Here is a 15,664-nt window from a genome sequence, read left to right as displayed (position 1 = left end):
ATATTGCTTGAGGTTAAGAACAGTGAGAAAATAGTCTCAGAGAGGAGTTAAACTTAATTGAACTGCTCATGGCAGTCTTAAAATAGTTGCTGCAAAATGGGGTGTATGAACTTGGGCAGGGTATATGAATCTGTAGTACAATTTCCATTGCTTCTGTCATAAAGTAGGTTTAATCACTAGAAGAAGTTAAGTTCATAAAATCAGAAAAGGGCAATTTTTACTTTCTGATAAGATCTCTATAAATGAAATATGAGTAAAGCGTAGTTTGTGGGCAGAGGTAACCAGTTGTTTAGAACATTACTGCGGACTGTGGGATGGGAGTGGGGCAGCAAATGACTCAAACCTGCAATCACACAAGCCTTTCTTTAGATTTGACCTTGAAGACTTTGAAATATTCCTTTCCTGTCCCTTGTCCCCCTTTCTAACCCAGCAGACAAGGAGGAGAGTTAAGCCTGGGTGCACATTTTGGACTACAGAATGCAAGCAGTAATAAATTAAATGGGGAGACTTGTAATATTTAGTATATTCATTTTCTCTTTCTTCAGGACAGTGGTGATTATCCACTTACCATGCCTGGGCCGCAGTGGAAAAAGTTTCGATCCAACTTCTGTGAGTTCATTGGAGTGCTCATTCGACAGTGTCAGTACAGCATCATTTACGATGAATACATGATGGACACGGTGATCTCCCTTCTGACTGGTTTGTCAGACTCCCAGGTGCGGGCTTTCAGGCACACTAGTACGTTAGCTGGTAAGTAACCTAGCACAGAGAATTTTTCAAAAGAGATGCTATTATGTAGCATTATACCACTCATTTTGATAGCAGTAATTTTGAGAAGAATTTGACTAATGCTGGGAACTCTGGAAAGCATACTTAAATCAACTACCATATGTGGTATAACTGTACTTAAAATGCAGTTTTCCTTTCTATTTGAAATGTGTGTGTATATATATATATATGTTCATATACACATATATGTATGTGTATACACACACACACACAGGTAATCATTCAGCAATGTGTTCAAATGTTCAATAGAGATGCTTTATTTATGTAATTTTTATTTGATTTATATTTGCAGCGTTTATTCTGTGGACTTGTTACTTTAATGTTATCCGAATGCTTTATTAGTAGTGTTTGTGAAATCTGTTGTGCAATCGTGAAAATTGGAACCACTCATCTCTAGCACAGAGAGTGAAGCAGGAAGCACAGAGAGTGAAGACACTTCTGAAAGTTAGGTTTATGTCTCTGTGTTAATTGTCAATTATTATGAAAGCAATCTAGTGATGTGAGGTTGGTCCACCTGGCAGCTTTGGGGATTGATTTCATTGCTCTCAAATCGTTTCAGATACCTCCTACTGGCTCTGAGTGTGCCCAGGCACTTAGTCTTAGAGGTTGTTGTCATGCCCAGGGTACTCAAATGAGTCAAAAATCAAAAGCGGCATGCTTATGTCTTGTGTTTCTTTATAAATTGCCCATTTCTTGTATAGCATGTCTTCGTAATTCTGTATCAAAAATATATTCTAATTAAATGTCAAAAAATTTATGTTAGAAAAGAATTCCTTTCTGACTGATACTGTCCTCAGTTCCAGAGGATTCTGATTTGCTTAGCTAGTGATGGCTTGTTTTGTAGGGAGAGAAATCACGGAGTGAGGATAATCACGTAGGTACTCTGATCTCTTAGTTGCAATCAGTTCTTCCTTATGTTGGGACAGGTGATGTCTGGAAAGTTTGAGAGGCTTCACTGAAAAGGCAGCAAACGGCACCATGCCTTAGAGGCATGACACAAGAACTGTGCTGCCTAGAAGAAATCGCTGCCACCATTCGAAGTGGATTATGTAGCCAGAAACTCCAAGCAAGTATAAGTAAAGGCTAAGGCCTGAGTTTATCACGACTAACTTTGGTTGTTTAAAGGTTTCTAGCACTGCTGGCCTCTTGTATCGGATATCCTGTATATCTAGTGCTTGAATTAGAATTAGGAGCTGCTGAAGATCTCCAGCCTTTTCCAATGATAGATTTAATATGCCAGATGCATTTTATTCAGCTATCTATTTATTTATTTTAACAAACATGAGAGCTTTGTTTGACGCTGCAAATTGCCTTCAGGCAATTTTTGGCAGATTAGATGATGTCGCTATCCTGCAGAGCAGAGGTCAGCGTGATGCCATGGAGCTCAGTCTTGATAAAGTTTATGAAAATTTACTTTGGGAATTTCATTTCTTCTCGAAGGAGTGTCCTTGAGGTCTTAGTTCTTTGCAATAGTCAATCACTTCTCACTCGAATTGGCTAGCATTTGCGAACAAAGACAAGCACCTGTGAGTGCTTCTAAGCTTGCCAGCTTTGAGTAGTAGACTCAAAGTTAGACTGAGTTACCTTAAGAGCAGCTTCTCGTCTCTGTTTGCATGCTTGCTCTTTTGCTTTGAAGACAGGGCTTCCTTCTGCAGGTGAAATGTTTTTGTTAACAATATTAAGTTGCATAGTTAGCAGAGTGGATGTGATAGTTTGTTGCATTATTTTGCTGTCTTCTTCAGTATCATAAAATGTGATAGGCTGTGTAACCACATGGAACATAGGAAAGACAATGTTTTTGTAAATCTAAAATAACACAGAAAACCATACATGAACAGTATTACACCCGGCACTTTTGAAAACAGATCTAAAAGGACACATAAAGTTCTAATCCTATTTTATACAGCTACCCTGGCTGTATACCCCTGGCTTTAGAGCGAAGCAAGACTTAGTTTCAGAGAACAAATGCTCTGCTCCTTTTTAAATTGAGTAGTCTTTAGTAGTTAAGAGTTTTCCTTAGTATGGAGGCATCTGTAAAGATATTGCTCAGCACAGGAACATATGTAGCTCCGCTGTGACTGGCTTCGTGGTGAACCCTGATCCTGCAGATGGACCTGCTCACTCTCTGACCCTATGCACTCAGGAATTACAGGATTTTCTGGAGCAGATGGGAAGGTCAACACGGTATATACCATTATTCCTGATCAGCAAAGAGGCCTGGGTATTGCTTGGGTGGGGAGTACCTTCCCAGACGGTTCTATAGCAGGATCAAGAGTTGTTTATTTTCTGAGTATGGATCTGCCAAGGCAATATTTTTGAGCTCCGACTACAGGTAAATAGTCATCTTCTGTCTTTTGCTTTACAGCTATGAAGCTTATGACTGCTCTTGTGAATGTTGCCTTAAACCTGAGCATTCATCAGGATAATACACAGAGGCAGTACGAAGCTGAGAGAAACAAAATGATTGGCAAAAGAGCTAATGAAAGGTTGGAGCTGCTGCTTCAGAAAAGAAAAGAGGCAAGTGAAATGATCAGTGTTTTTTTCCTCGTTTGTGTGCATTCTCTCTGGCAGAAAATCCAAGGTGATCTGTGACTTAAGTAGGGTATCACTGAGGAACAAGAGATTGCACAAATACTACAGCAGAACTAATCTCGAGCGTGTTGCTTTGGGCAACATATAAAAATCTTGTATTATTCCATATGTTTGAGTTTGTGTGCTGTTCTGCATGCACAGGATAATATCTGTTCTCAGTCTTATATATTTGACCAGGCAGAAAGCAAATTAGTCTGTTATGTAGAAGTTATACATAGTAACCTATTTTGGCTATGCCAGAAGGTTTTGAAAGGAGAATCACATGTGCCTCACTGCACTGCCCATTTCTCTCCTTAATCGCTGCAGTTATTACACAGTGTCTCATTAGTACTTCTTTTTGTAGCTTCTTTCAAGAAACACTGGAGTGGGGGCTATAGCACCTGGTCTCAGGGAGAAGAAGCTAGGGAGACATTAAAGTCGCTTTTAGTAAGTACCAGTCTGGCATTAGGTGAGCAAAACCATTAGTAGGCATAATCTGTAAAGATGCCACACAAAAATCCTAAAATTGATTGAAGAACTGTAGTATATATGAGTTAGGTTTAAATTTGTTATTTTTAATGCATTATTTTTGAATATATTTTCTCCACCACTGTTTTACTCCATGGCAAATTAAAAATGTCTGGGTGCCTTGCACGTACGCACCTTGGATTCTTTTAGGTATAACTTTGACTCTAAATTGCTTGACTTTATATTCTTTATCTGAGAATAATTATAATTATGTATTTTTATTCTTATTGAACCTTAGCACAATTTTATTTGGATTTTTCAGTTCTTAAAAAGCATAGATTAAAGTATAAAACAAGAACCATCTTTCTTGCCCAAACTGCAAGGAAGACATTTATAGTGAACTGTTAACCTTCAATATCAAGCTTTAAAGCATTAAAAAAGTGTAATTGCTTTGTTTAAAAAAGCTAGAGCATAGTTACTATTCCAGATTTGCTGACTGTTGCTTTGAATTTCCAGAGAAGGACAAAGTCACTAATTACCTTGATGGGCTTGGTCCATGTCTCTGTATCTATGGACATCTTCTATACTTTTTTCTCCCAGCTATTCTTTCGATATCTTTTGGAGACGCGGTGTGTAATTGCTCAGTAATTTGCAGCATTGATGCCCAAGCTGGCATGGGGCTGTGAAACCCTGAAAGAAGAATGGAGATTGAGCATTTGGCAGATCTTAACTCTTGACATACCTGCTCAGTCCCTCTCCTATTAGTACTCACAAAAGCTAATCAGAATGTTGCAGAGGAACAAGCTAGAGAGGAATGATTGAATGTGTGCTCAGATACATGGTGGTAAGCACAGTAAAGAACCTGGGTAGAGTAGATTTAGTAGGTATAGAAGGCATAATGGCTGTATGTAAGAATTCCTAACATAATGCTGTTTATTGCCCATGTTTAAATATGCTGTATTACAGCAGAGTTGCATGCTGGCATCTTCCTACTTGATTCTTTTGATGTAGTGCCATAATAAACCCTCATAAGCAAATACACAGGCATGCGTTTTTCTTCATAAAGCTGTACAGATGTAGTTCACAGCTAACTGTGGGAAATTAATTCTAAAAAGAAAGATGGAGAGTTTTCTCCAAAGTGTTTCATTCTCATGTCACTGTCTACACATCTAATGTGAGAGCACTCCTCCACGGACTCCTCCTATTCCAGTCAATGATGTTTTGAACTTAACTGGAAGATGTATGCAAAATGATCAGCCACAAGATAGAAAATACTGTCGTTTAGTTGTTGCTGGTAGTAATTCAAATTTTGTGCTTGTCATGCACGTCTTTCTGAGCTTCACACAATGTTTGCAGTGTCAACAGGAGAATGTTTCCTTCATTTTTACCTGTTTGGGAGGTGTGGGAGGGTGTTATATGACCTTTGCATTGAGAAGAGCTGGAATACTAAGGCAGAATTTTGCTCTCAAGAAGCTTGAACTTCAAGTCTCAATAGGTACATGAGCTATAAAGTTTGAGTACGTTGAAAGTGTAGAAAGCAATTATAGTTTTGGAGAGTATTCCAATTTCTGAGAAAGTCATTAGTTCATTATTGAAACTAAAATAGGTTAAAGCATTGTACCTCATAAAATGTTAGCGCACAAAAGATTCAGCAGGAATCTGGCAGATGGAGAATTTTCTCTGCCTCTCGCAAGTCTCTTGAAGTTAACCTTATCTTAGTGATGAGAGTGACGCATGTGGGGCTGAGCTGACGAGCGTTGGCACTGATAATGCTGATGCCGATTTTCATTTATTCATTCCCGCGCCTTAGTTTGCGGTTGGGAAAATGATTCACAAATCTCAAGAAAGTGCTTGTCATCTTTAAATAGCTCAGAACAGCATCTCTGGGGCAGTTTGGGGCTCTTGGAAGTGAAAGGGGCCTCACGTGGTCCAGTTGAAACTCTGCTTTTTCCTCTACACAAAAGTTGCCCCAACATTTAGGTCCCAAACCACTAGTAGCAGAGGATGGTCTCTAGCCCAGCGTTTCTGTGGGCATTTGCCTGCCTGTGGCCGGCAAAGTCACAAACGCAGGGACCATCAGAAATTCTCTTTCCCTTTTGGGTTCTGTGTTCTTGAGCAAGCATTTAATTGCAGGTTGACCTGCTGCTGAAACTAGTGCTTCTTCCTGAAGCTCTGTCTGCCATCTGCTTATTTGGTGTACCAAGTCTCTGGTGCGCAGCCAACTTCTCCCTTTGCACGTAATCCCTTTTACTATGAAATTCATTTGCTATATGTGAAATTTAGACGAGAATCCTCCATGCCTCAGTTTCCCCATTTGCAAACTGGAGCCTGCACCTCCTTATGCATTTTAGGGAGCTGAGAGGCTTAATTACAAAGAGCTTGAGATCTCATTTGGAAGATGCTGAATATTTATAAACATTGATTGAAAAATATAAGCCTTCAGGTGAAAGGGTTTATGGTCATGCTATGCAGGAAATCTAGACACCTGATCATAATTCTCCCTCTGGCTTTAAGATGCTGTATCTAAGAGTATATGTCCATGAATATGTAGTTTCTATTATTTTATGCATATATGCAATCTGTACTAGCAAGGCTCTGTTGTGGTTTTTATACCGAAAATGTGAAAAAATGTAAATTTATATGTGTTGTGGTATTCTGCATTGATGTTTAGAAACACCTTGATGGAAGAGTGATGCCTTTGAGTATAGTAGCAGTTCTGCTCCCAAAGTGGATTGTATAAAATCTGTATCCTGTCATTTAACAAATGAGTGTATGGTTATGTAATTAAATTGTGTTTATTTAGTGCAGTAAAAAAAATAAAAATATGGGAATACTTTATTTTAACTGATTTCAAGCTGTTCCTTCAGAATGTGTTAACAGATTCATTTGTGCAAAGTAAACTCTCCGCAGAGTTACAAAACGTGCCCATATTACACAGGGACCTACTAATGGATTAAAAAAAAGAAACACTCTTATTCTTCTTAGCACCCTTTCTTGTTTTATTCTGTGTTTTGTTCCGTTTGCGCCCCGCGCCCGGCCTCTGCCGGCGTTCCCGGCTCGGAGGAGCAGCCGGCTGTGGGCGCTGGCGTCAAACGCCCAAACTCGAGATTGCACCTTGTGCTCGAGCGCTTCCCTTAGTTAGGACGTCGTTTTTCGGAGAGGCTTCCAGATGTGCATCCCATCCGCTCAGCGAGCGGCTTCGTTTCTGCAGCTGCCGTTGATGCGCACTTCTGGCTGCGGCTGGGGGACGGCTGGCTCTGCTGAGCGCACAGGCTCTGCTTTCCTGAACTGCGCTAGCTGGGAAGTGCTGCCGATGACCTCGAAGGTCTGCTCGCGAGACTGAGTGCGGTCATGGTTGTCGAGAATGTGAACCTTCTTCCATTCAGGCACTGCGTGTATATATATATATATGTATGTATGTATATGTATATATGTGTGTGTAGATACATATATATAAATATATATATATATGCACACACATATGCACAAACAACATTAGACATGTGCTGGAAAAGGAGAAAGTGAGGAAACTATTAGCATTAAATGCGCTTCCATAGTCTTCTAATATTTTAAAGTAAGAAATGGTAGAATGTCGAATTATAATGATGAGTGAGCTTTTTGTTTATTTTATCTCTGTCTTTTTTTTCCAGCTACAAGAAAACCAAGATGAAATTGAAAATATGATGAACTCTATTTTTAAGGGTATATTTGTGCATAGATACCGGTAAGAAAATGTGTACTACAGTGGCTATGCTGGCTAAGTGTAATCCTAAATAATGTCAAAGATAATTTCTGCGTTGATTTTTCTTCTGATGTAATATTCTAGATGCAAAAAAAGCAGTTTTAAAATCACTGAAGTTATGGAAGAAAGTCTAAGTGTAACTCTCATTAATTACACAGTAGAGCTATCCAGACAACGTTAATTCAGTGAAACAGCTTTAAGGAGTTGTGGGAGATACGGAATTTGAATCTTTATCTTTTAAAAAGAAAAGTTATCTAAGGTGGGAGCACAGACATTAGATCTTTTAATAACCATATAATCACTGCGTATCATAGAAGGGCAGAGTTTGGGTTGTTGGGTACCTCCACTCTACATTTCCATTTTATATGTAACTTTAGTGAATTTCTGAAGTTTCCATAATATGTGCTTTAGCTACAGTTTGAACTTTATTTTTGATTTTTTTTCCTCCTTAAATTACATAAATGCACTCAAAAGCCTTAATTGCAGTTAACGTATCTTTTTTTCTTGTTACTTGTTTTGGATATTTTTATCAAGAACATTACCAAGTAATTACAGCGTTAGCACAGTTTTTTTAAATAGTAGACACGCTGTGTCTTGTGTATGCAAAAACATAGCAGGTTTTATATACTTTCACACACGCATGTGCATGTCCACATGCAGGAACTCATTTTTATTTTAGGACTGCACAAACCAGTGGGTTTGAACTGCTTCATGCTATTCAGAGCACTGTTTATCAGAGAGCAGTAGTCTTCTCAAATGGATTTAGGGTTATTTTGCATCGTATATATGCTACCACTTACTAACCTTATTTATTAATCAGTATTATCCTTCTAAATCTGATAAATTCTTACCCAATGATAGTTTTCTCAGAGCTGATTACAGTTTCAGCAAAAACTTCTATGCACAGTGGACCACCAAATGTTTTCCATTCACCTTGTAGACATTACTTCAGAGCTTGCATTGTGAAGAAGGTTAAAATATATTTTATATTCAGTATTTGTGGATACAGCCTTAGTTTCGGCTTCTGTACTGGACTAGTTTCTGTTCCTTCCTAGTAGCGTTTGGCAAGTAATACGAGTTTTTCTCACAATTTTAAAATTACAAAAACGTGTAAGGCATGAAATATTCCAGAAGTCCTTTTGCTAGTGTTATTATCTCCTGTGGGGATATTCAAGGCCCACCTGGATGCAACCCTGGCTAACATGCTCTAGGTGACCCTGCTTGAGCAGGGAGGTTGGACTAGATGATCTCCAGAGGTCCCTTCCAACCTTACTGATTCTATGATTATTAGTATTTATTTGTTTGTGTACATTTTCCAAAAACTAAACAGTTAATGATCGCTATCATAAGAAGCTAAAGTATATTTAACTATAAAAATTGTAAGAAAATAATGGTAGTATAATAACAAGCAGTGGATTAGGTGCATGGCAGCAGCTTAAAGGCTTTTTGGCTAGATAGCGTTTGATACAGGACTATATGGTCATGAAATCACACTTAGTGATCCCTGTAAGAAGAAGAATGATTTTTATTGGTAATACATTTTTTCAAAGTGTGTTTAGAAAGATGGCCAGTATATTTTAAAGAACCATCTATTGGTAGATAATCTGTATTATTGTGTCATATTTTTAATGTGGAAAAAATGCTATTTGAACCATGTTGTGACTTTCGTTACTACATGGAGGAAGCTCTCTTTCTCAGGGTTTTTTTCTTCTGTCTAGATAGTGGCAGAAAATAATTGATATATTTCTTAATTTTGTCTTTGATAAACTACTTAGAACATGATCCTACATCTTTTGTTGTAGGAAAGGTTTCTTGAATGTTGTGTAGTTCCTGCAGCTCTCTTCTGAACCTTTTAAATATCTGTTTTAAAACAGAAGTAATAACTAGGTGCAGTATTCCCATAATGGTCATCTCAGATATACCAGGCTAAAATGATGTCCTTTTCAGAGTCATTACCTGGTTGAATACTCTCCCTCACTCCCAGGTGGATGACCATATGTTTGGCTTTTTGACAATTTTTTTTGTTGCATTAAGTATTGCAATTTTATGCTTCCTCCCTGGAAAAAGTTGCCCAGTGGTTATTTGCCTGTGGATCTACTTAAAATTGAGACTCCATGGTTCAGACTGTGTTCACTGACTTGAATAAGGCTTCCAGAGTTTGGGACTGTACAAAAAGTTGCCTGTATCTTGTATTTAGTTTGTTTATAACTAAATGCAAATCATAAGACCATTGCTAGACATTATGGACACAAATGGCATTGTGTGCTGCTGCTGGTCGCTCAAGGAAGGCTTAAGCCCAGATGTACACCAGGAAAATAGAAACTTAAGAACAAATCATCCTCCATGGAGGACCCATGTGCTCTTACATAGCTCATCACCTGTGGAACAGAGTAGTTAGGTCAAGGAATTGTTTCGGTAGTATTGTTTATAAAGATTGTTCAGTCACTTTAAAATGAGGATTCAGGTGTTCAAAGAATAGTGAGAAAGAATTCATAGTTTGGTTTGGTTTACTTGAAAGCATTTATCTCACCAAATTCCCTTTTCAAGAATGCTGCAGTTTGGTAAGATGACCTAAAAAAAGTCAGATCAGAGATTGGAATAGTGTTATACACATTTTTTTGTGCTAGAAGAATTGTTTCAGATGCATCCTTATTTATATTGTATTACTATATATATATATGTAACTATATATATGAACATATATTTGTATATATGTATACACAACTACGGTTGAAAACTGGGAAACCTACAGAAACTCCATCATGTCCAGCTTTACAGAAGCCCTCTTGACGTACAGTGTTACAATTTTGCTTAACATATTTCATTTTTTACAATTATTTCTGTCTTGAAGCTCATCTGCAAGCTAATTCAGATAGGCCACCCTGTATGTAATACTCTCCTGATTGTGTGGTTTACTGCCACCCTCTGAACCTAATTGAGTCTTTCTTATATTAACGAAAATGATGTTCACTGAGATAAATGAGTGGAAAATTGGTCTCTGCAAATTCTTGTGTCTCTCCAGCTACTTGAGTCTGTTTTACTTATAAGCATCATGATTCTTTTACATTTTCAGCTATCATGCAAATATTGAACTTTTATTATACTGAGCATCCTAATTAGTTGGATAGGATTTTTATTTTTCTTTCTTTCTTTTTATTATAAATAACAGCTTGGAGTGAGTGTTTGTCCATAGTGCCTAGGGACCTCTAAGCAGCTTTTCAGTCATGAATCAGTTTTTCACTCTCTGTCTAGGAAAGCTTGAATACATTCTTAGAGAACAGAAATTTTCCTGATTTTTGGCCAGCAGTGCTGCATGATTAAATAGCTGTGGACACTTGCGGACACTTGGGTTCTTTTTGGGGTTTGCCATTAAATCCTTCCAAAATACTTCACAGTTAATAAATTCATAAGGAGGTGAAACAACCTACTTGGATCTGGGGACTCAAGCTGTCATCCCCTTGAAGAAATGTCTTCGTGGCTAATTTGTGATATTGCTTATGTGCTCCTGTTTTTGGCTCCTGCTCGTTAGTGTTTCAGATAGTTCTTTAAGTCTTGCATTTTGATTCCTTCCACCTGTATTTTATTTTTTTAACTAATTTAATAATAATTCCTCATAAGAGAATTTCTAACTTAGTTTAGTGTAAAGTAATATATGAGTAGAATAGATGGCTATATTAATAGTTTTGATGGGGGTTGCCTTCCGTATAATGAATGCAGCTTTTATAGTACAAACCCTTTAATGTAGTATTTTAGCACATTCATCCTAACAGTATCTGAAACCTGTTTGCGAAATCCCTGGTAGGAATAGCTCATTTGATCCCCTGCTCTGTTTATAATGCAACTTGTCTGCATCATGGATGGGCAAATAACTTCTTTTTGAAGCTATAGAGTAACTGTCTTCTGAGAGCTCACCAGACTTGTTTTAATTACTCCATTTAGAGGTTGCTGCTGTGTGTTGCAGAGTAGGCAGAAAGAAACGATGCTACTGATTTGATGGGTTTCCTACAAATTTTCCTCTACTGTTCATACATTAACTATAAACACGTGTTACGCTGTGCTGTTGATGCAGTCTTCTCCTTAGGAGGTATGAAGTAGAAGGAAGCAAACAGAGCCTGGATGGCAGAAATCTCACATCTATTTGTGTGTGATACTCTGGTTGTTTGCAGGGTCCACGTAAGAACCGTGTTTTTCACCTGGAAGATTACATATTATTTGGGTAAATAGCACCTATTGACCTGGACCAGCTTGGAGGCTGGAAGGACACAGGCAGCTACAGTGTGGAGTGATCAGTTTTGTTGTACTGTTTTGTGTATGAAGTTATGCAATAAGTATCTTGAGCATAAGACTGGGAACATTTTATCTTTATCTTGTAAAATGGTATGTTTTGGGAACAAAAGAATTTCTGTCTTATTTTACAATTATTCTCTTGCTTGAAGCATATAGTTGGGGATTTTTCCTAAACTAAGTTTCATTTTGAGACTCTGATGGTCCTGTCTTAGAATGAAACTGATACTTATTACTTTTCCAAAAAAGACTTAAAAAAGAAAAAAAAAAACCACACAGAACAAGAGCCTCGGTACAGGCAAGGCCAGCATTAGCGACACACTGGACAGTGCCCTCCTCTCTAAGGTGGCTCCTTTTCGTACAGCCGAAGTTTGGAAGTGGGAATCGGTGCCAGCTGGAGCGGCACAAGCAATCTCTCATCGTGACAGATGTCTCGGAGATGAAATTACTAAAGGGCCAGATGGCCCCCGTCCCTTTCCTCATTGTTTAGCTGTCGTTCATTATTATTAAATGTGCCATGCTCTGTGTCAATCAGGCAGGAAAGTGCCAATCAGACCGAAGTCATTTCCATCCTTGATCTCTTTAGGTGATCTCTCCAGGCTGTTCCTGCTGCCCCACCTCACTAAGCAGCAGCCAAGTCTGCCTGAGATCTGGCTTTGCTCTTCCATCGTTTGCCACAGGCAGAATGTAGAAAAGGCAAGACAAAAAGGAAGAAATCAGTGCTGATGTGTAAATTTTCTCCTGGGCTTTGTTATAAGGACTTTCGCATACAGTTCGTTTTGCAAACTAAGTTGCATTCTGCCCCTCCGCCAGGCTTCGTTAGTCCGTCAGGAGATTACTTGCAGCCCAAGGTCAAACCAAGGGACTCAGCCATCTTCTGCATTTCTCTCACTTTGGGATCGTGGAAGTGTTGCACTTCTATTCATAATGCAGCTTTGAGAAGAGGGAGGAAAAAGATGGAGGAAAAAGATTATCCAGAATTGAGTGAGAATTCTTTGAGCTAATGGAAACATTATATCCGAATGTAGAGATACTGAGATGAACAGATAGATCAGTGAGTTTGAGGACATAAAGGAAGAGAAAATCAGTAAAGCAGCAACAGAGAGAAGTGTGACGTGCTGCTACCAGTGAAGTTCATCAAATGCTAGTAAAAGCAAAAGCAAAATACTATTACTAGAGCAGTGGGAATGAGAGGAAAATGGTATGTGTCTGTAATCTGGTTAATACTTTCTTTTTTTTTCCCCTCTAATAGTGATGCTATTGCTGAGATTAGAGCTGTCTGTATTGAAGAAATTGGTGTCTGGATGAAAATGTACAGTGATGCCTTCCTGAATGATAGTTATTTAAAATATGTTGGTTGGACACTACATGACAGGGTAAGTATTATGTATTACTATGCATAGCAGAGTATACTGTAAATAGCTGGCGTTCTATTAACCAAAACGCATTTAGTGTATCATCTTTGATTTATAAAGAGATTCTTCTTCTCTCTTGTCTGCCATTTACCTTTTGACCAGCTTACTTCAGTGCATGCACTTAAATCAGGATATGGTAGTCCCAATGCATGCTAATTAGTGTGCTTTCTGTGTGTTCAGTCTCCACTGGAATATTTTATTATAAATTTCTCCCACACTTTTTTCTGATTGCAAGAGAAAGAGAGGTCTCCTGGTATCACCCCTGAGAACATCTGTGTCTGAAACAGAATGGAAAAGAGATTTCCAGATGTCTTCTGTTGAACATTTACGTTGCCCAGTGGTTAAAGGAAAGAGAACTTTTTGGGTCCCAGAATTAACCAAGCAGCGTGCCTGGCATCACAACCAGTGGAATTCTCATCAACTCTTTTTTTTCTTTGCTATTTTAGATTTATTGCCATTCAGCACCAGCCTGCTTTAAAAGATGCTTATCTACTCCTCTTTCTCCACAACCTGAAAGCTTCTCCAGTTTTGTCTGGCAGGAATGTCTCTTTCTCAAGTCAATCTCTTGGTGCCAGCTTAGGAGAGCTCAGAAGGTTATTTATGCTGGTCTTGGGAGTGTGGCCCTCTCCGGCAGCCATCTCTCTGGCCTTTCTAGCAGGAGGGAGGTTCTTTGTTGTTCTCTGTAGCTTCTTTTTCTGCAAAAATTGTTGAAAGGTCAACTGGAAGCAAAGAGATTTGTATTGGGAGGCTCTTTTCTACCTGACCACTCTTCTTAGCACCGATGGTATCAGTGACCAGGCCTATGCAACGCTCAGTTCCTGCATCAGGAGTACCCTTTCCTAATGCTAATAGAACAGGGTTTCGCTCTGCTACCTATAGGGTTTTTTCTACAGCAGGAATCAACTGGTCCTAGCCACTCTCCCACTCTTACCACACCTACTAGAAATACTTGATTTGCTCTTAACAGTTCTCCTGACAGTATCCAGGAAAAACAGACAAGACTACCTACACTGTTGCCATACTTGTAACGTTCCAGCATCATGGTTCAGACTATTCTTTTTTCAAATAACATGACTGGAAAAATTAAAAGATTGGAAGTTCATTATTATGACTTGCACAATTAGTAGTTTACAGCTGATTTCTTAAAAAGATGATGTCTTCAAGACAAAAAAAAATTGTGCTGCCACAGGTTCTCTTGCTTCAGCTATAGCTGACAAAGCATCTGCATCTTCCTTGGTTTGGACCATAAATTTACCTGTTAATATTTGCCTATATGCTTTGAAGACTAGATCTGTGATGGCTTTCCTCTCTAAGCCTGTAGTTCCCCAACTTCCCTGTTAGATCTCATTGTTAAAAAACTTAATTAGGAAGATCTTAGTTATTGTTGCAAGCAACCCTGAGTACTGCGTGCTCTAGAGCCACTACACTTCCCGGCATTAAAGCTTAGACATGGAAACGTGGTCATCACAGTGCTTTGAACGCTGCTGTTCTATATTTGCATCTCATTCTCAGCACCGGTGCAGCAGGCTCGTGGGCATGCACAGCAGTTGGTGGCTGTTGCTTGAAGCCATCAAATCAGAAGGGAAGCCAACTTAGGTTGGAGGCCTAGGTTTTAGGTGTGGTGGAGGGCTTTATTTCAGAAAGGCTTTTAATTAAAAAATACAAATAAATTATCCCTTGAAACTTCATCCTCATCCAAAAGCATAATTTTTCATGGTATTGCAGGTATTTGAGAATGCATGCCTAAATTCACTGGTGGATTATTTTGGAGCACACACTAATCCTAGGAGATTTCCACCAAGCAGCACTTGCAGTGGCAGAACAGATCCAGCAGTATTGCATGTTGCCGCTCTCATTCCCCTTCCAGTATCTGTGAAGTGCAGCCATTTCTCACATAACTCCCCTTTAGCCATCTGTAAAGTCCAGCCATTCCTCACACACTATCTGTGACTTTTGTCAGCTTCTTCTACTGTTACCTGTCGTATCCAACAATTTCTCATGTCATGTCCAGTAATTTCTCACATCTTATTCAGTTATCTTAACATCAGGCCAGGGCCTAGACATTTGCCTGGAGCCCTGACATATATGTTACCTCAGCTATCCTAAAATAGAGTTAATATGTTCCTTTCATATTAGACAAATTTTATATTACAGTGGGGGAAAAAAAGTGTTGCATCTGGATCAGGCATAGCAGGCTGCTGTCCTGCCTCTGCTCGTTTGTAACATTTATTGCAGCAGGCCTCAGAAGTGGCTTGGATTTCTCTATCTGTAAATCACTAACTAATCTTAGTGCTCATATACTGATATGCATGCTCTGTAGTTTTTTTAATTAATATTTTACTCTATGTTTAATATATAGAATGAGACAGATTATAAATAGAATAGAGGAAGACTC

General features: G+C 38.7%; 1 protein-coding gene across 1 annotated transcript in view; it reads left to right on the top strand.

Annotated features, from left to right (window-relative positions):
• Nucleotides 1-15,664, top strand: part of STAG1 (STAG1 cohesin complex component) — a 141,391-nt gene that overhangs the window by 60,547 nt on the left and 65,180 nt on the right. The window contains exons 7-10 of the mRNA XM_085303921.1: nucleotides 546-750; nucleotides 3,155-3,306; nucleotides 7,479-7,552; nucleotides 13,107-13,230. Of these exons, the coding sequence (XP_085160047.1) occupies nucleotides 546-750; nucleotides 3,155-3,306; nucleotides 7,479-7,552; nucleotides 13,107-13,230 (555 nt within the window). The remainder of the gene's footprint in view (nucleotides 1-545; nucleotides 751-3,154; nucleotides 3,307-7,478; nucleotides 7,553-13,106; nucleotides 13,231-15,664) is intronic.

This window comes from Rhea americana, unplaced genomic scaffold (assembly GCF_003343005.1).
Source record: "Rhea americana isolate MKP2758 unplaced genomic scaffold, rheAme1 scaffold_200, whole genome shotgun sequence".
NCBI lineage: Eukaryota > Metazoa > Chordata > Aves > Rheiformes > Rheidae > Rhea > Rhea americana.
Note: the sequence above shows the minus strand (reverse complement) of the source record. Positions and strands in the feature narration are given on the sequence as shown.